At 51.2% G+C, this 25,566-nt stretch overlaps 9 protein-coding genes and 1 pseudogene across 10 annotated transcripts, besides 1 other annotated feature; 5 read left to right on the top strand and 5 right to left on the bottom strand.

Annotated features, from left to right (window-relative positions):
* Window positions 1-1,986: 1,986 nt before the first annotated feature.
* Window positions 1,987-4,135, bottom strand: NCS57_01196100 (annotated as a pseudogene). Its single transcript has 6 exons — window positions 4,027-4,135; window positions 3,601-3,884; window positions 3,417-3,543; window positions 3,075-3,343; window positions 2,830-3,019; window positions 1,987-2,774 (listed from the first exon to the last, which is right to left on the bottom strand).
* Window positions 1,987-4,135: a sequence feature.
* A 2,353-nt stretch (window positions 4,136-6,488) lies between these two features.
* On the bottom strand, window positions 6,489-7,980 carry NCS57_01196000 (uncharacterized protein; the record flags this gene model as incomplete). Its single annotated transcript, XM_053061652.1, has 3 exons — window positions 6,489-7,455; window positions 7,511-7,744; window positions 7,799-7,980. 3 exons carry the CDS (start codon window positions 7,978-7,980, stop codon window positions 6,489-6,491), a joined length of 1,383 nt encoding a protein of 460 aa, XP_052908180.1.
* Window positions 7,981-8,880: 900 nt separating this feature from the next.
* NCS57_01195900 (TauD domain-containing protein) lies at window positions 8,881-9,852 on the bottom strand (the record flags this gene model as incomplete). The annotated part of the gene is made up of 1 exon (XM_053061651.1): window positions 8,881-9,852. One exon carries the CDS (start codon window positions 9,850-9,852, stop codon window positions 8,881-8,883), a length of 972 nt encoding a protein of 323 aa, XP_052908179.1.
* A 496-nt stretch (window positions 9,853-10,348) lies between these two features.
* NCS57_01195800 (uncharacterized protein) lies at window positions 10,349-11,971 on the top strand (the record flags this gene model as incomplete). The annotated part of the gene is made up of 3 exons (XM_053061650.1): window positions 10,349-10,699; window positions 10,769-11,008; window positions 11,063-11,971. The coding sequence occupies exons 1-3, from the start codon at window positions 10,355-10,357 to the stop codon at window positions 11,969-11,971; spliced, it is 1,494 nt and encodes a 497-aa protein (XP_052908178.1). The 5' UTR covers window positions 10,349-10,354.
* A 1,004-nt stretch (window positions 11,972-12,975) lies between these two features.
* On the top strand, window positions 12,976-17,697 carry NCS57_01195700 (uncharacterized protein; the record flags this gene model as incomplete). The annotated part of the gene is made up of 5 exons (XM_053061649.1): window positions 12,976-13,287; window positions 13,343-13,990; window positions 14,043-15,831; window positions 15,876-17,101; window positions 17,149-17,697. 5 exons carry the CDS (start codon window positions 12,976-12,978, stop codon window positions 17,695-17,697), a joined length of 4,524 nt encoding a protein of 1,507 aa, XP_052908177.1.
* A 128-nt stretch (window positions 17,698-17,825) lies between these two features.
* Window positions 17,826-18,927, bottom strand: NCS57_01195600 (uncharacterized protein; the record flags this gene model as incomplete). The annotated part of the gene is made up of 3 exons (XM_053061648.1): window positions 17,826-18,382; window positions 18,430-18,498; window positions 18,546-18,927. 3 exons carry the CDS (start codon window positions 18,925-18,927, stop codon window positions 17,826-17,828), a joined length of 1,008 nt encoding a protein of 335 aa, XP_052908176.1.
* Window positions 18,928-19,599: 672 nt separating this feature from the next.
* Window positions 19,600-20,771, top strand: NCS57_01195500 (PKS-ER domain-containing protein; the record flags this gene model as incomplete). Its single annotated transcript, XM_053061647.1, has 3 exons — window positions 19,600-19,672; window positions 19,755-19,987; window positions 20,055-20,771. The coding sequence occupies 3 exons, from the start codon at window positions 19,600-19,602 to the stop codon at window positions 20,769-20,771; spliced, it is 1,023 nt and encodes a 340-aa protein (XP_052908175.1).
* A 569-nt stretch (window positions 20,772-21,340) lies between these two features.
* On the top strand, window positions 21,341-22,015 carry NCS57_01195400 (uncharacterized protein; the record flags this gene model as incomplete). The annotated part of the gene is made up of 1 exon (XM_053061646.1): window positions 21,341-22,015. One exon carries the CDS (start codon window positions 21,341-21,343, stop codon window positions 22,013-22,015), a length of 675 nt encoding a protein of 224 aa, XP_052908174.1.
* Window positions 22,016-23,276: 1,261 nt separating this feature from the next.
* NCS57_01195300 (Zn(2)-C6 fungal-type domain-containing protein) lies at window positions 23,277-24,445 on the top strand (the record flags this gene model as incomplete). The annotated part of the gene is made up of 2 exons (XM_053061645.1): window positions 23,277-23,404; window positions 23,458-24,445. The coding sequence occupies 2 exons, from the start codon at window positions 23,277-23,279 to the stop codon at window positions 24,443-24,445; spliced, it is 1,116 nt and encodes a 371-aa protein (XP_052908173.1).
* A 121-nt stretch (window positions 24,446-24,566) lies between these two features.
* NCS57_01195200 (FMN-red domain-containing protein) lies at window positions 24,567-25,196 on the bottom strand (the record flags this gene model as incomplete). The annotated part of the gene is made up of 1 exon (XM_053061644.1): window positions 24,567-25,196. The coding sequence occupies one exon, from the start codon at window positions 25,194-25,196 to the stop codon at window positions 24,567-24,569; it is 630 nt and encodes a 209-aa protein (XP_052908172.1).
* Window positions 25,197-25,566: the final 370 nt, after the last annotated feature.

The raw sequence follows: 25,566 nt of genomic DNA, 5'->3' as shown, positions 1-25,566 counted from the left end.
TCAAAAATCCCTCAACCTACATTATCTTCATTTGATCAATTGATTCCTCACTGCCCAGCATGTCACAAACTAATTACGAGGCTAGAATGCTTCTTGCGCTTCAGGCCCTTCAAAATAACCCTAGATTAAGTCTTCGACGCGCCGCTAGTATCTATACAGTCTCTTGGAAGACCCTTGGCCGCCGGCAGAAGGGCATCCAATCTCGACGCGATACGATCCAGAAATCACGTCGGCTATCTAATCTAGAGGAACAGATCCTTATTCACTTTATTCTCGACCTAGATTCGCGAGGATTTCCCCCCCGGCTTCGTGGTGTCAAAGAAATAGCTGATCAATTGCTTGCCGACCGCGACGCATCACCAATTGGCACGCATTGGGCTCATAACTTCGTTAGGCGATACCTAGAGCTTAAGACGCGTTTTTTTCGGAAATACGACTATCAGAGAGCTAAGTGCGAAGATCCAACTATTATCCGCGATTGGTTTCGGCTTGTGGCGAACACAATCGCGAAGTACGGTATCCGATCAGATGATATCTATAACTTTGACGAGACTAGCTTCCTTATGGGCATGATTGCAAGCGGAATAGTCGTCACGGGCTCAGAAAGGCATTCAAAGCCAAAATTAGTGCAGCCTAGAAACCAGGAATGGATTACGGTCATTCAAGCGATCAATGCGGAAGGCTAGGCGATCCAGCCATTTATCATCGGTGCGGGCCAATATCACCTCGCCAATTGGTACTAAGATAGTAACCTCCCGGGCGATTAGGCGATTACAACGACTCAAAATGGCTAGACCGATAATAAGACCGGTCTCGAGTGGCTTAAGCACTTTGACCGGTGCACAACCAATCGATTAATTAGTTCCTATCGTCTCTTAATCCTCGATGGCCACGAAAGTCACCAGTCTATTGACTTTAAGAGATATTATGAGGAAAAGAAGATCATCTGGCTTTATATGCCACCTCATTCGTCTTATCTACTCCAGCCCCTTGATGTTGGGTGCTTTAGCGTGCTAAAGAAGGCTTATGGTCGAGAAATAGAGCATTTGATCAGATGCTCTATTACCCACGTTTCAAAGACCAAGTTCTTTCCGGCCTTCCACGCAGCACACGAGGCTACTATGACGGAAAAAAATATTAGGGGGGCTTTCAAAGGAGCTGGCCTTATTCCCCTTGACCCAGAAAGTATAGTCTCGAAGCTTGATATGCAGCTACGGACGCCAACGCCGGTTAAGGAGGCATCTAATTAATTGACCTCTTGGGCGTCAAGGACCCCAAAGACTATGCTTAAGGCCCAATCTCAGTCTAAATACCTAGAAAGACGAATTAGGAGGCATCAAAGTAGCTCCCTAGAGTTAATCCTTGAAGCCCTGAGGTCTCTTAAGAAGGGGACAAAGGCAGTTATGCATCGGGTTGCCTTACTAGCTACTGAGAACAAAGACCTTCGGGAGGCAAATGAGATACTTAGTCGGCGCCGGAGGGCAAAAAGAACACGGCTGCAGAAGAGAGGGGTTATGATAGTAGAGGAAGGAAGGCAGGCAATTGATCAAATGGATGCTGATGCGTAGGTAGTGGCCGAATCGTCGCGGAGTGGTGGTCAAGGGAGGTCGGCGCGACCGGGTATTCGGCGTTGTGGTGTCTGCGGTAAGCCCGGCCATAATGCAAGGACCTGTCAGGTAGTGATTAAGATATCTGGGGAAGAGTATAGCGAGTAATTTTAATTGATTAAATGGTTTATTATGTTTTTATTGCGATTTTTATAAAAAAGGTTAAGATTTTTGAGACACTTGCTTGACTGAGACACTTGCTATGCATATACGTTATCAGTTATAAGTTGTTACTGACTTTTCCTCGCTGACCTGGACTTTGACTTGTCAGAATTCTTGAGTTTGTGACAGAAGTACGAGTTCTCCTAATGCGAGAAGAGTAAAACAACCCGTTATCTTGGACCACCCAAGATAAGAGCTGCAGCCTGTAAATTCTCTGTTATTGAAAGTTCACAGCATGAAACTCGGGAGAACGTACCTTTTCCGCCAAGGCATATACTGTGCTAGAGGTGTGGGCAGCCGGCAGGAGAGGAATGACACTCGCATCAATCACCCTGAGGTTCTCAACGCCGTAGACGCGGAATGAAGAGTCGACAACGCCTCCCACTTCCCGGAGAGCCATAGCAGCAGTTCCGCCGTAGTGGGCGAAGCTTGCTAGGTTTTCTTTGATGAAAGACTCAACATCTGCGTTAGAAGTGATGTTGGCACCAGGGAGAACCTCGAAAGCGCCTGCTGAGGCCATTGCTCGAGTGTCCATGATGATCCTGGCAAACTTAACAGCCTCAACAAGAATGGCCATATCCAGTGGGTTAGTGAGATAGGCGGCGTCGATTGTGGGCGGAGTAAATGGATCGTTGGAGACAATGCTAACTGAGCCACGGGAGAAGGGATGTTCCAAGCCGAGTACCAGAGCACCATCGTTCCAAAACACCTCGAGCGGCGTCATGGTTTCTGAGGCGAGACCTTGAGTAAGGAGCTTGTGCTGCTTAGCGTAGCCGGCTTGGACTTCCGCAGGTGCACCAGGCAGAAGCTCGGCGACGTTCTGTGCCTGAGCATGGCTCAACAGCTGAGGCCCCAAGTCTGTAAAGTTCAAAATTGGCAAAAACAGAAGGAACTCGCCGCCTGGGTTGGCCAAGGGACCGGTACGTCGCGCCTTATAGAGCTCGGCCATTTCGCTGGCGTATGTCTCGTTCGAAGTGAGATTCGCGGAAGATAAGGGCAGGTTCACTGGTTGGAAGACTCGGTTAGCACTGCAAAATTACAGAGATAATATTGTCCTCACATCCAAAAACAGTGACAAGAAGAGGATGGTCTTGGAGGTTTTGACCGACGGCAGGAAGGTCAACAACAGTCTCAATGTTGAGGGACGAGAGTGTGGCGGCATCTCCAATACCAGAAAGCTGTAGTATCTGCGGTGTGTGCAAAGCTCCCGCAGAGAGGATTATTTCCTGGCGGGCCTTGACCAACGTTGCCTGAGAATCTGCGGATGTAGCAAACTGGGAACCCCTAAGCATGACGGTGGATAACCAAGAGTTCCCGTTTCATGGGAGTGTAGCTTACCTCAACCCCCACAGCTTTGTTTCCTTCAAAGACAACCTTCGTTGCATGGGCACCCTGAATCAGGTTCATGTTATTCCTGATGACAGCCCGATCGTACTGGGCTGCTCTAGCAGAGCTTCTGGTGTTGTCAACAGGCTTTTGGGTGTGTGGACAGAAGAAGCCGCCAGCTGCATCGCCGCCCTGGCCATCAGAGAGAACACGAATTCCCAGTTCTCGGGTGGCTTCAACCATATTATCTGATTGTAAGGGTCAGAGAACCTTTTCTAATCCATATACACAGCCCAGGTTGCTCCTGGAAAGTTAACTCACGGACTGAGGGCCAGAAGAATGGTGAGAAGCTAGAATGGACAGGGCCCTCGAAACCATGGAAATCCAAGTCCCAGGTAGCGTTGAAATGTTCAATGAGATCTAGTTCTGGAGGCGTGAAGGTCTCACTCTGCTGAAGTCAGAGTCATCCCTTAAAGTATATCGGTCACGATGCAGGAGATCTCACCCTCTTGAAGTATTCGAACATGTCGTCCCAATTCACGCCCTCGTTGCCTAGCTCTTCCCAGCGATCAAAGTCCCCCTTTGTTCCTCTTGTGAAGACCATTTGGTTGATCAGACTTCCTCCGCCGACACCTTTTCCGATAGGGAGAGGGATCTCTCGATCGTTCGTTAAGGGCGAGGGAGTGCTAGTCAGGTTCCAATCGTACTTGGTCCCTGCGCCAGTACCGGCCATGCCCGGAGTCGTGATGAAGGCTTCACCCTGATCCCTGAGTACACCGTTAGTCCAAACTATTCAGAGCCATTCCTTTCTGTAACTCACAATGTTCCAGCTTCAAGAACGAGGACTTGGTATTCTGTGTGCCCAAAGACAGATTAATAACAAGGCACAAAGATGTTGTCAAAAAGGCATCCTGGTGAGAGGCGGACTTACCCCCAGTCTCAGTCAAACGGTTCGCAAGAGTCATTCCAGCTACCCCTCCACCAACAATGATGTAGTCGTATTCAGAAACAGTGACGTTCTTGACTTTGATACCATCCCAGTCTGAAGGCCCATGCTTAGCATAACCATCTTGATCTCTGGGCATAGCATGGACTTGTCCGGCCACCACCAAAAGAGCAATATTGAGGAGCCACATGCTTGGAAGAGTACTGCAGCCGGATACGTAGATAGCTTGGTCAAGATGAAGATGAACTGTAACCACAAGAAGCTCTTTCCATCCGCTCGAGGCGAGTCTGGGCTATATATATTTCCATCTTCTCCCAGGTCGCTACCTCCTTTCTGCCCGGTACACTTGCTCCTGTAACCCTAATGCCGGCGCTAAGGAGAGACTCCCTAGTCCCTCCCGAGTTCCGTCATACCGTCGGCCCGTCTATCTTTCCATCACTGGAGTCGTTGAAGCATCGCTACGTCTGGTTCATTGCTTTGGCAAGGATAGACCAAACTGTAAGAGGGGCGAGACTAAACAAGTCCTCTTCCTTGTAGCTGAGGTGGCTTAGCCCATGACGTTGACATGTGCAGGCGCAGCAACGCTGCCCCCTTTCCAGGATTTAATCCGAAAGCTTAAAAAGTGACCCGTCTGCTTGGTAAGATAGCTGCAGCCCGCCTGTCTTCATCAGTACGCGCTCCGAAAGCAGTACCGGGGAATCCGCCTCGCAAGGCTGCTACATGATACTCAAGTCACCTGCCTCAGTTGGGTTACGCACGACCTAGCAAATTCCGTGGATTTTCTTTACGTTTAGAGTCTCCTAGGACAATAAATGAAAGAAGATGCTTCGATATCCTCTGCATGGCACAAGATGGTTCTTTTGGGAGTACCCATAGGTCTTGAATTGCATCTAGAATGATGTGGTGTCCCATAGTAGGTTATTCAGTACCTCGATGCCTAAAGACATCCACAAAAACAGCATTTTCCCGTGTGAATTATGTATGGGTCCGGCTGGGGCCACTACAGGGGGTTGTGGCAAATGTAAAGATGCGAAATGAGAGATTTTGGGCATCTCATCACAAATGTACGCTGATAGATAGTACCTCCGAAGGAAACTAAGAAGCTACGTACAGAGACCTCCCCCTAACTTACTTCTCACTGTGAAGTATTACATACTTAAAGTAACTTGAAGTACTGGCAATGTATGTGGGTTCATGTGGGACGCTATACCCAGCAGCACCTAGCACATCTCGAGGGAAACTTTGATATAGTTCAAGTGGGCCAGAAAGATCATACAACAAGCACAGTTGCCAAGGGCAATACCGGGGGTTAGGCCATTCTGCTTCAGCTTAATGATCCTGCCTGGGGAGAGACATAGTATAATGTACAGAATTACTTCTGGGTTATTTGGGCCTTATGCAGAGGTGACAGCTCACTCGGGGCCAGGAGTTTGGCAATGCTTCAGTCTCGAACTGAAATCGCAAGACCAACTGTCGAATATATGGCCGTGGGAGGCTCGAAAACATGTGGAGCACCCCGTGTACTCGTTGATATCTGCTACAAATGGAGATTAGGTTACATGTGCCGAGACATGGATGGACTCAACTCCTTTCATTAGACATCCGAAGGTCAACTATGACGTTTTGTAAGGCCATAACGATGCTTAGCAAAAGAAGAGAACTTGAACCGTCCCACATACAGATAGTTGCTTTCTCCTGCCTTACTTTCACACTCGACCATGTCCCAAAGTCCCACGCTTCAAAGTGACCCACATGTCTGGCCCTGTGCGACCCTCTACACGTACAGGGGGTATCAATCTACCCCTTCCTGGAACTGGATTAGCTCTACTCAATCAGTCCGGTCTAATCTAGATGGTAGCATAGTGATACTGTGTCACCACTCGACGAATTGATATCGGCTTGTAGTTAGTCCGACGAGCTGTTAGAATATCAAAGGGCTCGGATGAACTGATCGCCCCGATGGAAGGTGACCAACCATCCGCTAAGAGGAATAGGTCTCGTATCCTAAGGCGGTTCCGGGGCTCCCCGCTCATACTAGGCATAAGACACTTAGTTTCACCTGGCGTAAAGATGCTAAGAGTGGCGCCGCATTAAAAATAAGATTTAATACATTACTTAGCACTAGTAGTCTATTATGATCTGGGTTATAATAAAAGCCTTATTAGGGCTTAAAGGCAAGAGGAGGAGCTAGTGCCTTTAATTGTTTCTGAGATGCTATTAGCGGCTTCTTGACTTTGAAAAGAGGCACATTCACAAGTTTCATAATTGTTACGTTGCATTTGTGTGACTCCCTGGTGTAAAGTGCGAAGTATATTACTACAATTGGGACTTCTCCTGGCTCAGCTTCTCCCACTGGTCCTTACTCGCAAACACCAAGGCAGCGCTCTCAGATGGTTATCTGGACCAACCTCAACGCCTCAAGTAGTTCTTACTTCCTTGAACGTCACTCAGGTAGTGAATCGATCAATAAATTTGATTACTTTCCGCCCAGTCTCACTTCGTTCAAACCCATCGAGGTCGTCAACAAACGTGGCTCGGAAGCGATGCTGGTTTGACGAGTAAATGTAAAGAAAGGCGTGGAGGCGATCGATGATCTCCTGCCGAGAGAGAAGTGTCTCGTTTCGTTCAGCACAAAGCATACGAATCTCGAGCGATGCCTCCTTGGAGGGCTCCATCTTGTCCAAGATGACCTGCCATTGCAGGACACCAAAGCTAGCGCCGGACATGAGCGTCTTCAACTTGTCAAACTCAATGTACTCGCCGTCCCATGTGAAGCTGAACCGGCTGTCACGGCCTTGGAGTCGAAGGATCCGCATAAACGGCCAATCTTTCCCAGGGATTTGATCCTGCGCTTGATCTGGGAGGCGATGTAGTGAACCAATATCGGTGGTGACATAGCGGACAAGGGGATTTCGGAGGCGAACAAGAGAAGTCTGTGCGATGATGCCAGTTTCGCCCTCGGGCAAAGGGGAAGCGAAACGGTCATTCTCATCCAGAGAGAGCGGAAGGATCTCGAACAGGTTCGTCCGAGTGTCGATGACGAAGTCCGTATAACTTGCGCTGGGGTCGGTTGGCGTTAAGTCAGGATTGCTTGCCCCATAAGGGCCAGCCTCGGCGCTGCCGATTAAGGAGAAGATCTTTATCGGTCCTAGGACAGCATAGATGTGCGCCTTCTGCACCGAGTTGAGTGCCTCTGACGTGTAGATGATCTTGTCCAGCTTGATCTTGTCTCTACCTGTGGTCATGGTTGAAATGTACTGAACGACCTGAACAATCTGGCTTCCATCACCGGCCAAGGCATTGGCGTGGTAAGTTTGCAGTAGCTCAACAACCTTGGAACTCGGCATGCGATTACCAGCAGCCAAGAGGGTGGCTCCGGCATTCTCCAAGATCTCCAAGGTGAGATCTAGGGATCTATTGTGCTTTGTTAGTGCAGTTCAAACCGTCTTATATTACTTGGTTACTCTACCTGTACAAATCACCCGCATTGTGAGTCGTCAAGACCCAGTCACCACGTTGGATCACACCGGTATTCCGAAGAAACTCGCCAAAGTTGGCTCGGTGCCGGCGATTCTCCATGGCGTCCGTAGCAAAGAACAATGAGTTGCTACCACCTCCACCGCCAGTAGTACTGGTGTAAACATTGTGGCGATACGTGTTCTGAGGGCTGGTATCCCCGACAAGTCTTTCAATTGCAGTGTACCTGGGTGGGTGTCAATACACGCCTGGAGCTTTCTGGGAGCATTGATACACTTACAAGTCCTTCTTCCGAAGCAAAGGCTGCGCCTGCAAGTCGCCTTCTCTGAACGTCAATGCAGCTTGCTCCCTTGCTTTCTGAATGGTGTCATCGTCAGGGGGGTACTGAGCGTCGGAATAGAAGGGATGAATCTTGGCAACTGCCAGCACATCGGCCACAGAATACCTCAAACTAGGAGCCATGGTGGATGATTCGACGATGAGAAGAAAAAGTTGAGGTACAATGAAGTGTGCGGGCCTTGTTCGTCTGCAGCGAGAGGATAAAGATGACAGCAATTGTTAGTAAAATTAACCCCTTATAATGAAGGTTTGGGAAATGTGTCACCAGAGACCCTTGCTCTCAGGTCTGTCTTGTCAAGTTCGCAATGACGATCTGGCCTAGTTTGGGCGCAACAGACTGGGTCCTGTGTTACCCCATGCGAATAGGGACGTAACACAAAGGTAGGGCCAAATAAGCAGCTAGGGTGCTAAGAAATGATGGGACGAATAGGAACCAATGGCCTAGATGTCTCGGATACTCCCAATCCATTCATCCTGGAGCGGGAAGCGGGTTTTCGGCACAGCTTCCTGTCAACCAATTGGACAATCTGAGTGTATTCAGCCAGCCTCAAATACGGAGCTCCGAATCTCGCCTGCATGATCTATCGAATTGGTATGCAGGACGGGATCAACTAGTTTCCACAGACCTGAACGAGTGAGAAAACAGGGTCCGGAGATGCATCGCAAGGGTGCAGCCATCGAGTGGGAAAGACATTTGGTTCAGGGACAGGGGTCTCAGCTCGGGGACACCAGCTGCTAGCTGACAGCAGTGTCAATCAGAGCTTGGCAGCTGAAGGATCTGCATCCAAGTGGACCAGGGTAGGACTGGAATTGTTGGAACCGAGACCAATCTCAACAACACAACACGTCACGTCGGCTACTTAGCGAGGAACTTGGAGAGAACTACGAAGTGCCGGAGCTTGAGCCATGGGCCGAGACATTGTCGCAGGAAATAGACACTTGATTTGATGCAAGAATGAGGGAATTAATCATACATGTTCGCCATCTAGCTAACGCACTTCTCGATGCAGCGGGACATTTTTGTTAAACTGAGACAGTCTCAAAGGGACAAGCATCCCACCGCACCCGACGTAGGTGGCGTTCTGGATCCTTGATATCATTCCGTGCGTGCAGCCAGCGGCGATTATCCATCAGAATAATGGATCCTTTTGGTAGATCTGAAGATTTGAGATGCACTGTCGAGTGTGCCTGGACCTCCTCCTTCAGCAGAGCCTCTTTGAGCTCGACCAGTGCTCGAGACGCCCGGTCTGTCAAGGGCGTTAGGATATCCTCTCTGAACCGAATCATTGTTGACTGGTCGTTCGGACTTGTGACAAACACGCTGCCGATGATGTCCTTCTGCTCAGGGTCCTTGATGAACTCGGGTGGGATGGTGATGCGGTACTCTTGAGCCAGTAGGGCTGATCGAGCCTCCGGGGAGAGAAGCTCGCTCAGTTTGTCGACGTTCATGACTGAAAGAGTACCCCCTCCATATCGATCGTGTTGAAGGACCTGCAGCGCGAAGAACCTTGGGGGTGGGTCCTCGTAGCTGCAATCTGTGTGCCAGGGGAATTCGTTCATGGTTTCCGATCTTGCTTGGTGATTCTTTGCTTGGAAGTTGGTCTCGCTAGGGCGTACGTCCCAGAACCAGCCACGGGTGGCGCTGTGAGAGATGGGGAGTTGATGGCCGCGGTGGCGATGAAGACTGACTAGCAGCCGTTTGAGATAGTCGCTGTCTTCATCTGGGAACCCCAAACTGACTTTGAGCATGCCGCTTCGCTCCAGTTGTTCGGAAATACGACCAACATGATCGAGGTTCTCAGCGTGGCTCAGATGAGGAGCTTCCAGGCAGGGCAACGTAAGCGATGGCACGGTATGAGATACTACGGTGGCATGGCAGCGAAGACCCTGTGTGATGAACCCAGATGACGCGTGAGAGTTGGGCCTGATACTGCGCCTCGATATGCAAGCATTGGTGCGATAGAGATGACAGGCACGGCGTGTAAGAGGATGCATGATAGCGATAGGGGATGATCGGATGGAACAAAGTGTGAGAGAAGCGATTGCAGGGGAAGCGATGGTCAAAACAGACAAACACAGCAGACTAGCACACTCACGGGATCTTGTCCTTATTATGAATGGCCAAAGATCCGTGGCATCTTGAGTCTGGTTCAATACCCTCAAAAGGACCTCCAGTTCCACATTGGCCAGCCGCTTCACTTCCATCAGCCACTGACACCGCTCCCTTCGGACTCCAGGACGGCCCAGCCGACATCATCTTGTGTCACCCTGCTTCCGTCTGACCCCACCACCCCCAGCGGCACTTGGAGAGGGAATCATGGCATGGGTCGTCTACGGGGCCCCCTGAACCGGAGCCTCGGGAACTACGGTGGGTGGGCGCTATCAGCTAGGCCATCCTTGCCCACATAAATACCTACTCAAAGTCACGCTGTTACTCGTAGCTCCGAACCAGCAATCTGCTTGCCTAAACATTCGAGTTAAACGACTACTATTCACAATGCATACCCAACAGCTCACGCAAATCCATCTCGGGCCCAAACCTCAGGATTATGAGCCTGTAACCCAAAACAAGGTCGAAACCAGCGCCTATGCTCTGGAGGAGGCCAAGCTCCAAGACACTCTGCTGAAATTGTGTCCCGCAAACCTCTGGCACAATGGATCCTACTCGAGTGGCTGTCCCCGGCCAATCCTCGTTGGGAAGCATCACCAGCAGCAGATGCAGGACCTGCACGAGGCCCTGACCATCGCCATCACCGACATTGTCCAACGCTGGTGGACCGACCGTGATGCGAGATTCCCCGAGAGGATGCCTCTAGAAAAGGAGGAAGAAGAGATTTTGAGGGTGAGTTTGCATCCATGCAGTGCACTCAGATCTACCCTTCCCATACCCATTGCTAAAACCGTGTAACAGTGGGTGGATGGTCAAGTCTCGTGCGGAAACATTGCACCTTTCTCGGAATGTCTGGGATCCTGGAGACCCGACTTTCTAGTGGACGAGGATGAACAGCGAGAAGAAAACTACAGGATCACTGAGATCAACGCTCGCTTCTCATTCAATGGGTTCTTGCATGAGGCTTACGGTCAAGAAGCGCTGAACAGATCCCTGCCAGAAGGCCCAGGTGGGCTCATAGGCGCCACAAATCCAGACATGGTAATGTTGAACAAGCTCCCTGTCTCGACCCCTGCAGTCCCTAACTGTTTCTAGATCCTGGATGGCCTCTTTGGCCTCTTTCAACCGCAATATCCACTTCATCTCCTAAAAGGAGCTGAACATGGAATTGATATTCATATGTTCATCGATGCGGTCTGGCGTCGCTTCAGCATCAAGCCCCGGCTCATCACCCCTGCCGACCTCAGATTGTTTCCTGACCCCCGGAGCAAGAGTGGTTACCGCCTTTGTTGCATTGCTAAGAACCGCGGCGACTTCGGCTCGCCTACCAATACATGGACCTTTACGACAAACGGAGGCGAGGTCTGGGAGGAGATCCACCAGGTCGGTCTGGAGCTGCATCAGCGAGAGCTGGTGGCCCTTGAGCCTGAGATGTGGCGCCAACTGAGTCTGCGGTGCTTCAATGACATGCGGACTGTTCTGCTGGTCCATGACAAACGGATGCTTGGCATTGTCAAGGACGAAATTCCACATCTGGTGGCCCGCATGGTGCTTACGCCCTCCCAGGCTGACGCCCTGGCCAGTGGGGTTGTGGACACGATCCTGCCGGGGTCGCGAAGGCTGCACGATCTACTGGAGCTGTCCAGGGCCTCACCTCAGCTGCGGCACGATTACATCCTGAAGCCAATCCGCAGCGGGAAAGGCGACGGCATCGTATTCGGCGATGATGTTGACGCAGAGGAGTGGGTGGCCGCTTTGGAAGGCCTCGTATCGCCGAAGGTGGTGCCAGGGATTACCTGCGTCGTACAGCGCCGCATCAGGCCGCGTCTGTATGATCTCGCCTTGAAGGCGTCAGTGGGCATGGTCAGGTATCCTCTTGTGGGCACCTATCATGTTGCCAATGGGAAGCTGCTCGGCCTTGGAACGTGGCGCGCAAGCAGCGGGCGCATCGTTGCCGTCTCTTCGGGGGGAAGTTGGATCTGCTCAGTTCTGAGACACGAATAGAGGTCTCACTGGCCGTAAGAGTTTGTCCAGGGGAGCATAGGGTAAGATCCAGGGTAGTTATTGACCAGCCATTCAAAGGCCGTAATTTCGTTTCTTTTTCCATGTCCACAGCAGTGAAGATCAAGCCGTGGCTTTTCCCCACGGTGCCAATCGATTGGCCGTCCATCCGCATCTCGCCTGAGACAGGCGGCTGGAGAAGGGAGGACCCAACCGCATCTGTAATCTCAATGCACTTGGCGTTTCTTTAGCGCGCTGACCCTCTCAGAGCATCCATCTAGACTCGACGGACCGGCCTAGTTGGAACCACACCGCGGTTTTCCGGTTCGGGCCGTGTCTTGGCGTTAAGACGGGTTGTCTGTCACTGCATGCTGAAATGCATTCTCACCTCCACGCTCTTGCATCACGGCGGCACATGCCGCGAGTTGGGGATACCCGCCACATATGCACTTCCATTACGTGGCTGCATGTGTCATCCCGTGTCTCGGAGTTGGTATTTTCGATAGCTTGGGGTTTCCCTGCAGGTGAGGCGATGGATTGACCTGTCAGTTTGCTCGCCCCTTCTTAGCTCTGAGACAACATTACAGGCCGCACTCACATACTGTAGCACAGCATACCGGTGCAGCTATGTAGCGGACACATACTTCCGAAAATCACTCACGGCAATGCTCGGGAGGGAGAATCTTACTGCTTGGTACGGATACCTTGGACTGGTAAGGGAGCAATTGTGGGGACTTGTTCAGCTCAGGGGCAAACGGACACTTTACCATTCAGGCTACCTCCCTCAGATGCCGAGCCAGTACGTCATTGGCAGGGGGTAATTTGTACCTTGAGCCTTATGAATAGAGAATTCGGTAGATCCAGGACCCCCACTACTTAATTAATGTCATCATTTGCTTTGGTTTTGTGTCTGGGGTGATCTCCGCTCAAACTGAAGTTCACGGCCTCACTCAAACCCAACTTTTGTGTCACGGCCCCCGATTGATGTTTCTACAAGACTTTTCACGATGAACCAACACCTCGCAGTTCCACTGAGCTGCGCGGCCTTGGCCATCGCAGCACTTACCACAGTTGCTGCCTTGACATCTGTGTTTCGCCAACTGCGAAGCGGCAAGCCCAAAGACCGCTTCTATGAAGATGCCGATGGTTGTGCAACGCCGAAGTCTCTGGCAGACTTTTCAACAAAAGGCACCAAAGCTATCATTTTACTCTTTTCGGCGTTTGGGGCAGGATCATTAGCTGCCAGCCTGGTTCTCTCATCCCTTCACAGTGGTGATGATGAGTTGATCTTGGAGAATGCTTTACGCACAGCCACTTGGGTAAGCTTACATGAAACACGAAACGGTTCTTGAATCTAATACAAGTATCACATAGGGGCTTTTCGTCATTCATGCTTCCTGCCTGGCAGTACATCATGCTCCAGTCAAGTCCCACAGCGTAGCCTCATGGCTTGCTGGATCTGCCTGCTGTATTGCTGCTGCTTCTGTGCCTCGTCTGACATATATGGCTACACACACCAAGCAATACAAGAACGTGGGATCGCTGTTATGGATGATAAGTACTATTGCAGCTGTGGGACTGGCCCTTTCTTGCGGCATGCTTCCCCGGAGACCACATGTGTCTTACGATAACCGCAAGGTTGATGCCCAATGGACTGTTTCTACACTCAGCCGATTCACATGGACATGGGTGCAGCCGCTTCTCCAGCACGCTTCCCTCCACAACGACATTAACCTCGAGGATGTCCCTCAGCCAGATTCGAGGATGAGGTCCCAGGTGCTGAAGAGTGACTGGGACAGGCTCGACAAGACATCTTCGCTCATGAAGTCTCTGTTCGGTGCCTATAAGGGGAAGCTGGCCATTCTGTGGGCAGTAACTCTTGTCCGATGTGCTGTTAGCATTGGGCCTTTTTGGTTCATGCTCCGAACTCTAAACATTCTTGAGCACCAGGTCATAGGATCACACAATATGGAGCTGATGGCTCTCATTTTGGGAATGTCTATATCCAACCTTCTTGACTCTGTAAGTCTACCAAGAATGATATGAGCACCTGACGACTGACACATCACGACAGTGGATGGAAGGGTGGGCCTATTGGTTCTCTCTGTCGGATCTGGCTTTGCCAGTCCGTACACAGATATCAGGTCTCATCTTCGACAAGGCACTGCGGCGGAAGAACATCAGGTCTGTCACACAGGAGGATCATGATTCTGAGGAAGAAGACAGCCCATCTTCAGAAGATGCGGGCGCCCTGAAGTCTCACCAGAGCATTGTGAACCTCGTGGGTGTTGATACAGAACGTATCTTCTACTTCGTCCAGTACCACTTCTTGATACTCGCCGGAATGGTCAAGCTCGTCATTTTCTCCGCATTCCTTCTGAAACTCCTGGGATGGATTCCCTTCCTCGCAGGAATCCTAGCTTGGGCTTCTACACTGCCCGCCAACACATGGTTCTCGAAAAGGGTCCTTGCTGAATCTAGATCCTTGATGAAGCTCCGGGATACCAAACTTTCCAGGATCAGCGAAGTACTTCTCGGGATGCGCCAGATCAAGTTTGGTGCAATGGAGTCTCAGTGGGAGCAACGTATTCTTGCGCTGAGAGAGACTGAGTTAAAAACCTTGTGGAAGTTCTTTCTTGCGGATAGCGGGCTCTTTGCCTGCTGGGTCATCAGCCCAATTCTCTTGGCTGTTGCTTTACTCTCCGCTTACGTTCTGATCCATGGCTCGCTACTACCCTCGGTTGCTTTCGTTAGCATTGGAATCTTCAACACTCTCGAGACAACCTTGGGATCACTACCTGAGTTGTTCACTTTGGGTCTCGACTCTCTGGTCTCACTTAGGAGAATCGATGCTTACTTGCACGAGCCAGAGAGGCAATGCAACCTGGCTGACGGCTCTTCCATCAGCTTCGAAGGGGCATCTATCTCTTGGCCGATTGAGGACATGGCAGGCGAGGATGAAACCTTTGTCATGCATGACCTTGATTTCACCCTCCCCAACGGCGCCCTCTCGGTTATCTCTGGAAAGGTTGGCGCTGGAAAGACTCTTCTTCTATCTGCAATACTGGGTGAGGCGGAGCTGCTCAACGGTACAATCCGTGTGCCCAAGGCGCAATACGCATACCCTGACAAGTGGATCATCCCCGGATCGATTGCATACGTCAGCCAAACAGCTTGGCTTGAGAACGACTCTTTGCGGAACAACATTCTTTTTGGCCTTCCTTTTGAGAAGGCTAGGTATGACACAGTCATCAAAGTGTGTGCCCTGGAAGCAGACCTCGCTGTTCTCACAGATGGAGATAACACGGAACTGGGCGCGAATGGAGTCAACTTGAGTGGTGGCCAGAAATGGCGCGTTGCCCTAGCACGTGCTGTGTACTCACAGGCTGAAATATTGATCATGGAAGACATTTTCAGTGCTGTTGACGCACATGTCGGTGCCTGGATCTTTGAGAACTGTCTCACGGGAGATATCTGCCAAGGGCGCACTCGCATCCTTGTCACACACCACTTGGGATTAGTCCTCCCGGCAGCTAGCTTCGTGGTTGAGCTTTCCGACGGCATAGTGACCTATTCTGGTCCTCCAAAGGGCTCAGTTTGTTCTGCACACTCATGCCACAGCCAGTCTACCTCCAGTGGGGAGGTCACGGAGGATCACTTGGACGTGCGGCCCATGAGCAGAGCTGATGACCAGCATCCAGAGTCGAATGCGCCCACACCAAAGAAATTCATGCAAGAAGAGACTCGTGAGAGGGGCACAGTCAAGGGCAGTGTTTACCTGACATACGTCAAGAGTAGCGGTGGCGTGCTCCTCTGGGCCGCCTGCGTTGGAGTATACCTTGCCTACCAAGGGGGCGTTATTGGTAGGTGATCAACTGCCTTGGTTAACTCATCTAACATTTAATAGGTCGCGCTTGGTGGCTGCGCATTTGGACAGGGCAGGCTGACGCCGAAGCTCCCAGCGGGAACTTCCACGGCCAGAGCATCTACAACGCGGTTGTATCGACGCACCAGGTTTTGTCACAACCATCCACGCAGGTTGCTCTTCAAGGTGACGTTTTCTTCTATCTCAAAGTCTATGTTGCCATCTCTATGGGGACCGTCATCATCGGTATCCTGCGATATATCTCATCCTACTTCCTGGCCGTTCGAGCAAGCAGGTCCATCTTTCGGCAGATGCTCTTCAAGGTCATGCGTGTCCCGATGATGTGGCTGGACACTGTCCCTACCGGACGTGTCTTGAACCGATTTACTGCCGACTTCAACATCATTGATGAGCGAATCACAATGACCTGGAGCATGTTCTTCTCCAGCTTGCTTCGATTGCTTGGCATTTGCATCGCGTCCTGCTTCGCATCAGCGTACCTCGTCCCTCCTGCGATTCTACTCCTCGGTCTCAGCATAGTCGTTGGTCGTAAATACCTTGTCGCAAGTCGGCCCCTCAAACGCCTGGAGAGCAATGCCAAGTCTCCCATTTTCGAGCTCTTCAATACTACCTTGGCGGGCATATCAACAATCCGCGCCTTCCGAAGGACTCACACCTATCTCCTTCAAATGCATAGGAATCTCGATGCTTGGGTAATGACGAGCTTCTACATCGCCCTTGCCAATCGGTGGATGAGTTTCCGTATGGCTCTGATCGCAGCGCTTTTTAGCATTGCCGTGGGGACTGTTATCATCGTGAAACCGATTGACGCAGCCTTGGCTGGACTGGCTTTATCCTTCATCCTGGACTTTTCCGAGAGTCTCCGCTGGACGATACGATGCTACGGCGATATGGAGCTGGGTATGAACTCGATGGAGCGTGTGCTTGAGTATATGACTCTAGAGACGGAGCCACAGGATGGAGAGAAGCCAGCAGCAGCATGGCCAACCTCAGGCGCTATTGAGATGAAGGACTTAGAGGTTGTTTATGCCCCAGACCTACCTCCCGTTCTCAAGGGCCTTTCCCTGCGAATTGGCAGTCATGAGCGTGTTGGCGTCGTTGGTCGTACCGGAGCAGGCAAGTCATCATTGACATTGGCCTTGTTCCGGTTTCTAGAGGCACGTTCAGGCAGTATTAGTATCGATGGGGTCGATATTTCCAAGATCCCATTGAGCGACCTGAGGTCAAGGCTATCAATCATCCCACAGGTAAGTTCCGATCCCTTCGTTTCCTGGTATTTGACTGACCTTGTAAGCATCCTGTACTTTTTTCGGGGACCATTAGATCAAATCTGGATCCCTTTGGCCAACTAACGGATGTCCAACTTTACGAGTCTTTGGCTCGAGTCGGGCTGATCGAGCCCACCACTGGCGATGACATGAGCAACTCAAGCCTAGCTTCATCAAACAACACCAACATCTTCCGCGACCTATCAACTCCCGTTTCAGAATCCGGAGGAAATCTGTCCCAGGGCCAGCAGCAACTGCTCTGCATTGCACGTTCACTGCTTGCAAACTCCAAGATCGTCGTTCTCGATGAGGCTACTTCGGCAATTGATGTAGCAACAGACACACTCATCCAGCGTAATATCCGCGAGTGGTTTACTGACAGGACCCTGGTTGTTATCGCTCACAGGCTCAGCACTGTTGCAGATTTCGACAGAATTATCGTTCTCGAAAACGGTGTCCTGGTCGAGAACGGAAGTCCGCGCGAACTTTGGGAGAGAGACGGTACCTTTCGCAGCATGTGTGACAGCACTGGCCCGAGTGAGAGCGAGAGGTTGAGAAAGGTCATCATGGACTAGCCTGGCATTCCCCTACAGTATAAAATTAACGTCTACGAGTAAGCCGTGTCTTGCCTGTTGGGGTTTCTTGAACCCATTAGGAGTACCTTGAGACTATTATCGACGTTCTTGTCGCCCCCAACACACTGTTATTTCTCTTCATCCATGCCTACAAGACCCAAGCTTTTGATCCACAACTTCTGCTCTCTGGCCTGGTCGTAAGCATTCTCCCCATACCCAGTCGCAAGAAAGCCGCCCTCCGCGCACAGCTCTGTTTCACCGCAATGTTCCAAATACTGGCCCCCCTTTCCCTTCAACTCGTGTGCCACCGCAGCCCACATCGGGGTAGCAGCACCCTGCTCTGGCGACTTTCGTAGATGGCCAGCCCCGTATTTCTCCATCATCGAAACAATCTCGGGAGTGTCCTTCGTTAATGGAGTGGCTGCGATACCTGGATCCACGCTGAATGCGTGTAGGCCTTGGGCGCCGTATCGTCTTTCGATCTCGTTGGCGAAATGTACAGTGGCAAGCTTAGAGGCAGCGTAGGCAGTGGAAGCTTCGTATGCCCGATTCTCGAAGGTGAGATCGTCCAGATCGTAAGTTCCCAGACGGTGGGCAACCGAGGCCACATTGACGACGCGCACCTCAAAGTCTCGTGTTGAGGCCAATAGCGATACTTTGAGAAGTTGAAAGAGCAAGAAGTGGCCTGTATAGAGATCAGTAAGAACGATAGAGACTCTCTAGAGGACTCACCTAGGTAGTTGGTGGCAAAATGAGTATCCACGCCTTCTCCTGTTATCTGCTTAGGGCATCCAAGAACACCTGAGGATAAATCAGCAACTGGATGGACTCCGAATCATAGAACTAACCCGCGTTATTAATCAGTAGATGCAGAGATTGGGACTTCTCCAGGAATGCCTGCGCTGCCTTCCGAACGCTTTCCAGAGACATCAGGTCAAGTTGAATAACCTCCACCTTTCCAGGATTCCCATCGGCAAGAATATTCTGAGCAGTGACGAGACCTTTTGTTATATCTCGCGCGGTGATGTAGACGTCGGCCCCTGTTGCGTGGATTGCTTTGGCAATTTCGGCTCCGATACTGCCAGGTGAGCAACCAGTCACCAATGCCACTCTACCAGCCCATTTGCCGATGAGCTGTTGGTCTTCCACAATCTGGATAGCGGTTGGACGACCATCCCCTGGGCCACTAGGGTGGTGGTGATTGTTGGCGTATGGCTGGATGAGCCCCATGGCGATCTGCTCCAGGTAATGGGCTTGTGGTGATTATCAAGCTGTGGCAATAACACTTGGGTTCCAACTGCCAAATGATGGCTCTGTGGGGAACATGAATTTATAAGCCGGATGCCTGGATGCTCTCTTACACATGTCATGCTTCCTACCCGTTTTACCTAAGCATTTAACTCCCCTGAGCAAGGAGATCTAGCAGAACTAGCCCTGGAGGGTATGGAACCCCGCTCTACTGGTGTAACGTTATGTGGCTCGGAGTGGCTGGACTTTGAGCCCTTGCTTCGGGGTTGTGCCGCAACTCCGCGGACTTGTTTGGCACTAGACCCGGTCCTCCACGGACAAGCTCCCAAAGGCGATGCGATTTCATGGTATAGAAATTCTATCATTCCGTGATCATAAAAGACAAGTCCACGGAGACCGCTCGTAAGCTTGATTTTAAATCTACTCTGCAAGATTCCCTCTCCCTAGCTCCGACGACACGGCCTAACCTTCCACCGGCTCATACGCAATGGGAAAGAACTCGGAGAGATTAGAATTGTTTGTAATTCTGCTGATACTCTGGCGATTTATATATAAGCGCTGCATTTCAAGGCTCAGTATGGCTGCTTCAAGTCACAACCAGTCTCGATCCCAACAATCCAAACACCTTTCCACTCACGAACACCAAAAGCAACAATGAAGGAAGCTTTTATTTCGCCGGATACTCAAGTCGAGATTCGAGAAGTGCCAATCCCGGTTCCAAAGGCCGGTGAACTTCTCATCAAAGTGGCCGTGTCGGATACGTCCACCTATCCACTATTAAGCTTGACCCCTTCTAACCTGAATGCTAGGTACAAACCCCAAAGATTGGAAGGTCCCAATCTTTCTCCAGAAGTCTGTAAACTCTGGCGATGATGTTGCAGGTATCATCGAGGCGGTAGGTGCTGGAGTGTCCGAGTTCAAGCCCGGAGACCGCGTGGCTGGTATGCACGAGATTGGGACAGCACATGGCTCCTTTGCCGAGTTCGCCATCACACCTGCTTCTACGACATTCCATATTCCCGACAATGTTACATTCGAGGAGGTATGTCAGCGAAAACACTCACTTTTCCATTAACTTGTGAGTGTCCATGGCTCACAAATACGAGTAGGCTGTCACGATTCCATTGAATGGTCTTGTTGCAGCATATGGTCTCTATCACGTCCTTCGTCTACCGGCACCTTGGTCACCCACCGGGATAAAGAAAACTCCTTTCGTCATCCACGGCGCTGGAACAGCTATAGGTGCCCTCGCTATCAAGCTCGTCAAAGCCGCAAACATCCACCCAATTATTGCAACGGCCGGCAATTCGAGCGATTTTGTCAACAGTCTTCTCGACACTGAGAAGGGCGATGCTCTTGTTGATTACCAGCAACCGCACGACAAGTTTGTAGCCGAGATCCACTCGGCTATTGTCAAGGCCGGTGGTGGTCCGGCTTGGTATGGTTTGGATTGTGCTACGAATCATGACGGTGCTCCCGAGTACAAGGGTGTCCTAGACGGCGCCTTGGGACTGCAGGCTGGTTTGGAAGACTCGGCCGGAAGAAAGCCGCTTGTTGCTACCGTTCAAGCTGGATCCAAGTTTACAGGTCATGTAGACGGCGGTGACATCAACGTCATGGTCGCACACACTGGCAGCAACGAAGAGAAGTGTCTTGCGTACACGGCCAGCCGACTCTTCGCATATGGCCTGGCTAGTGGCTGGTTGACGGGTCATCCTACAGAGGTGGTAGAGGGAGGTTTGGAAGGAGTGGGAGAGGCTCTTCGAAGACTCAAGAGTGAGCAGGTCTTTGGAAAGAAGTTGATCATTAAAATCGGAGAGCTGTGAGAGTTTAGATCTCTTTCTCAGATTCGCTGGTTACTCTGACACCTCTCTTCTTATACAGTGTTGGAAAGTCTTACAAATCGTGTCGCAAGTTTTTCATGTTGTATATTGCGCTCGGCACTTCTATTTCCATTACTTAAGTAGAATACCTAGGCTCGTAAATCAAGATTAGTCTCAACCCCAATGCCGCAAACGTTTTGGTGAAAGCCATCAGGAAAGAGCGAAGTCGATACATTGGTAGGAATGAGACAGGCGCTGACATTGGCCAAAGAGGATCTAGAATTCAAGATATATCATAAGCCATCACCATGTTCACACCCAGTTGAAATAACTCACTCCATGCATTCTTTTTAGTGCATTTTAAGGGGAACTGCGTCAAATGGGGTATCCAGGCTGACCACAACAACGAGCTTGAGACTCCCACACTTCCGGTTGAAACCGGTTCCGATCCATTTCGATCCAGGAGACAGGGGGTAAATCCCGTGAGCCAAGAAATGGGGTAAGTCTTGACTTAATGGCGAGTACTACTGAGCCACATATTTCGATAGAGACTGATGCTTTCCGCTTCCAATATGCCCACCCCTAATGGTGCTCCTGACTACTCAAAACCCACCTCGGCCTTGCTTCTTCCTGGGTTCATCTTGATCAACAACATCGTCCCAAGGAATGTAAGCCAGCTTATCGACCTCATTGAAGCTACGCCTACAGCCTTATCTCCCCTCGCAGCCTCGACTCTCCCCGCCATCGTACCCAACGACGGCCCTTCCACCCCGGATATCACTACTAAACCATGCCTGCATGAGGCAATCATATTGCTCTATAGCCAGAAGTCGAGGGATGCACGTTGCGGTCAGAGCGCGCCTCCGCTACGCAAAGAAATGGAGCGCCACTTGCGACCTCTTGGCCTCTATCGTGACATGGACGATGAGAGACCTGGGGGTGTTAGGATCTACTTTATCAGCCACGTGGGTGGGCATAAGTACTTGGCCAACGTTATGATCTATCGCCGACACAATGCCTTTGGCCGGGGCCATGACTCGCATCCGGGACATCCTCAAGACAACAGCGAGAACGGAGCACATGGACCGAGCGACTTTGGTGCGGCGCAGTGCATCTGGTTAGCACGAATTCGCCCGGAGGACTGCGAAAACTTGATCCGGTATACTGTTCTTCAAGGAAAGGTGGTGAAGCCGGACTATCAACTGAGGGATGGTTTTGATCGTGGTAAAGGTGTCACTAGTTGGTGAAGGGGATCCTGGAGCTGTGATAACTAGATGTAACCGTGCCGTTTGATGTGCAAGTGTGAGGGTGTCACTAATACGAGGCCCAGGACGCCGCAAAGTGCCGAGACGCAAGAGCCAATAGCTACCGAGGTTCACCGTCCGTCGCCCCACTCTACTCCGCGGAGTCCGTTAAGTCCGGCCCCGGCAAATCTCCGATCAAGTTCAACTCCGTGACCTCCCTCCGGCTTCTCATCCCTCTGCCCTCTACCACACGCCCGACTTCCGGAATCATGCCCCGCCACTCGGTGTCAAATCCGCGGCGTCGAACACGCGTTATCTCTTGCCAGCTCTGTAGAGAGCGCAAGCTCCGTTGCAACCGCCAATTCCCTTGCACCAATTGCACCGCCCGGGGAGTCGTATGCCAAGCACCGCCAGCCAGGGGTCGAGAAGCTCCAGGGACACCGCCAGCAGAGCCCCAGGTTTCCAATGACCAATTGCTAAGGCGATTGGAATCATTGGAGGCTCTGCTTGCTGCCAGAACTAGACAGGGAGAACTTGCATCCTTTGAGCCCAGTTCCAGCGAAGACCTAGGGCAGCGGCAATTACCTTCTAATGTCCAAAACTGGTTATCAGATGCCCTACTTCTGGAACGGCTATGCATGGGCCCAAAAGCAAGAGTATGCGAGCAAAATCTCTTGGCGTGATCAGGCGCTAATACTCATCCTCGAAGGACTTCGCACACTCAAATCCCATCGTCGTGCGAACATGTCCCGTTCGGCTCATCAGTCGACCATGGTCTTTTGTTTTCCAGAACGAGGCACTACCGCCACTCGCTGTTCATCCTGAGCCCATTAGGTGCATCTGGCTACCGGAGCGCCAGGAGACAAAGAGACTTGTCGACAAGTACATATGTGACATTTCATTTATTCACCACGTCATCCACGGCCCTTCTGTCAGACGTCTAGTTGATCAAGTCTATGACACGATCAACCAGGGAAACCCAGCTCCCATGGGCGCAATTGCACTGCTCCTTGCCATCTTTGCAAATGCTACCTGCTTGTGGACTGCCCAAGATCTTTCAAGGAACCTATTCTGTGGTGTGTCCGAGGCGCGTTCACAGGCATCACTCTGGCAGAAGGCAGGCATTGATGTTCTAGATCATATTCAACAGAGTCCGCACGTATCCCTGGAGTCCACCCAGGCATTGGTGATTCTCTGTTACTCAGTAGTCAACCTTGAAGGAGTTTCGATCAAATATAGGGCCCTCTTCTCCAGAGCAATCACGATGGCACGCGAGCTAGGGCTTCATTGCATCGACTCTCCACGGCAGGTCTTAGGCAGCAGGTCAGGCTTTACAAGGCTCGAAGCGGAAGTTGGACGTAGGATTTGGTGGTATCTATGCAGCACTGACTGGTAGGCGATGTCCGGATATCTTCGAATCTTGTGTGTATCTAACCACCGGGCAGGATACTTGCTGGGCTTTCCGGCACCCTTGGCGGTGCCTACACGATACATCCATCTCAGATGGCAGTACACAAACCACAGAATATCGACGACGAAGACTGCATCGATGGGGAAGAGATAGTTGGAAGGCCGATGGACCAACCGACATGCATGTCGTACTTCCTCGAGCGGATCCGTTTTGCAGAAATTTTCCGCGCATCTCTTGAGAGCGCTCAGTTCGCAGCCCTGAGTCCAGACACTATTACCTTTAAGCTTGTGCAGGAACTGGAGGCCCGCATGTCTCGCTTCTGGGATGATGCTCCAGATTTCCTATGCTTCAACCCTGGCCTATCTGTCATTGACAGAAACGCAAGCAAAATCACGATCCAGGGATACATACTAAACTTATTCGTCCACGGCCAGAGATGCAGAGTCCATCTCCCGTATCTCGCTCGTGGCCAAGCAGGCCCAACATACACAACGTCTCGCGCAGCCTGCGTTGAGTCCGCACGACTCATCATTCGCATGGAGATGCAACTGGAGGAGGAAGAACATGCCTTTGCTTCTACACGGTTGAGGATGTCAATTGTGCTGCATCACATCTTTCTGGCCTTCCTTGTTTTACTGCTGGATATCTGTCTAGATACAAATGGGCCAAGACAGATCAGCAAGTCACCGGAAGCTACTGTAGCATGGAGAATCCTGCAGGATGCAAAGGCACAATCCCAGCAAGCCTCTACTCTAGTAGAGCCACTTGGTCGGGTCATGCGAAAACATGATGTCTTGCACAATGCTGAGGAGCTAGAAAACTGGGCTTTGGCAGACTTGGGGGCTCACAGTAGTGCTTCTGCTCTCGCACCATCGTTGGAGTTTAATCCATCAACATCATGGGGCTCAGTGAGGGAGTCGTCACGGATGCCGCAGGGTGAGGATAATACTGGAACAAGCCAGGAGGTATCTACGGGTGACTGGCCTAATTTTCTTGGTGGATTACATCTGCCCTTTATTTAGTGCTAAAGAACTTGCCATTCTGCTCCTGTTTCTTCCTTTGATCTAACCTGACAACGACGCGCGATCCTCTAACAACAACCCAGACCCTTTATACATATTTCGCATTCAGCTCCTCACTCGATTAGGCTGACTCCTGAGTCTTCTCGGCGTTGAGCAGCTCCTTCAGCTCCTGGAACGCCTTGAGAATAATTGGTGCCTCAGCTTCAATATCTTTCTTTGTGTCCTCGCCTAGACCACCCGACCCCATAGCAAGAAAGAGATCAGGCCCGTTACCACCGTGGAACTTTAGGGAAGGTCGCGTCTCCGCAACGCGCAGCTTCATTCCCGTCAACGCTTTGTTGAGTTGCTCGCTCGCAAACGTTCCTCCCTGGATGCCGTAACTGACGATCGCAGCCGGCTTGCCGATCCACTCGTTGTAGAGGTAGTCGATGGCATTCTTGGTAGCTCCGGCTATGCCAAAGTTGTATTCGGGAATGACGAGGATGTAGGCGTCATATTTTCCCACCTCGGTACTCCAGGCGATCGTGTGTGGCTTGGAGAAGGATGCCTTGGCAGGAACCATGGCGGGGATCACCTCTTCATCGTAGATGGGCAAGTTGAAGTCGGCGACATCAACCGGCGTGATCTCAACACCGCTAGATGCATCCGTGTCGTTCTTGATGATTTCATGGACCACACTGGCTACTTTTGGGCCAACTCTGGGCTTTCGGGTGCTGGTTGTAATGAGGGCGACTTTTTTGACAGCGGCCATTGTGAATAGTCGTTGGATGCCTGGTGGTCGGCTGGGTTGATTCTTCTTTTTCAATGACGTCTTGGTCGTACACAAGATCAAGGGACACACTGATAAACGTCTGGGTTGAGGGGGGAAAGAAGTTATGAGTGTTGTGGCCTGAACCTACCTACTCCCAAGACGACCTTTTATACCCATTGATTCATATCACTCCCAACCTACCCGCGCGCTTCATTCCATCATCTCTGGTCTCTAGTGAGCAGCCCCTTGACTCATGTGGCTTTGCGACCCAATGGCAGCCTTCCGTCTTCGTCAAGCGCGCGCGAGTTTGGGGCCAACTATCCGGCGTCGTATGAATCGCCCATAATCTTCATGCGCAATTCGAAGTAGC

This window comes from Fusarium keratoplasticum, chromosome 10 (genome assembly GCF_025433545.1).
Source record: "Fusarium keratoplasticum isolate Fu6.1 chromosome 10, whole genome shotgun sequence".
NCBI lineage: Eukaryota > Fungi > Ascomycota > Sordariomycetes > Hypocreales > Nectriaceae > Fusarium > Fusarium keratoplasticum.
The sequence above is the reverse complement of the archived record's forward strand: the minus strand, read 5'-3'. Positions and strand labels throughout refer to the sequence as shown.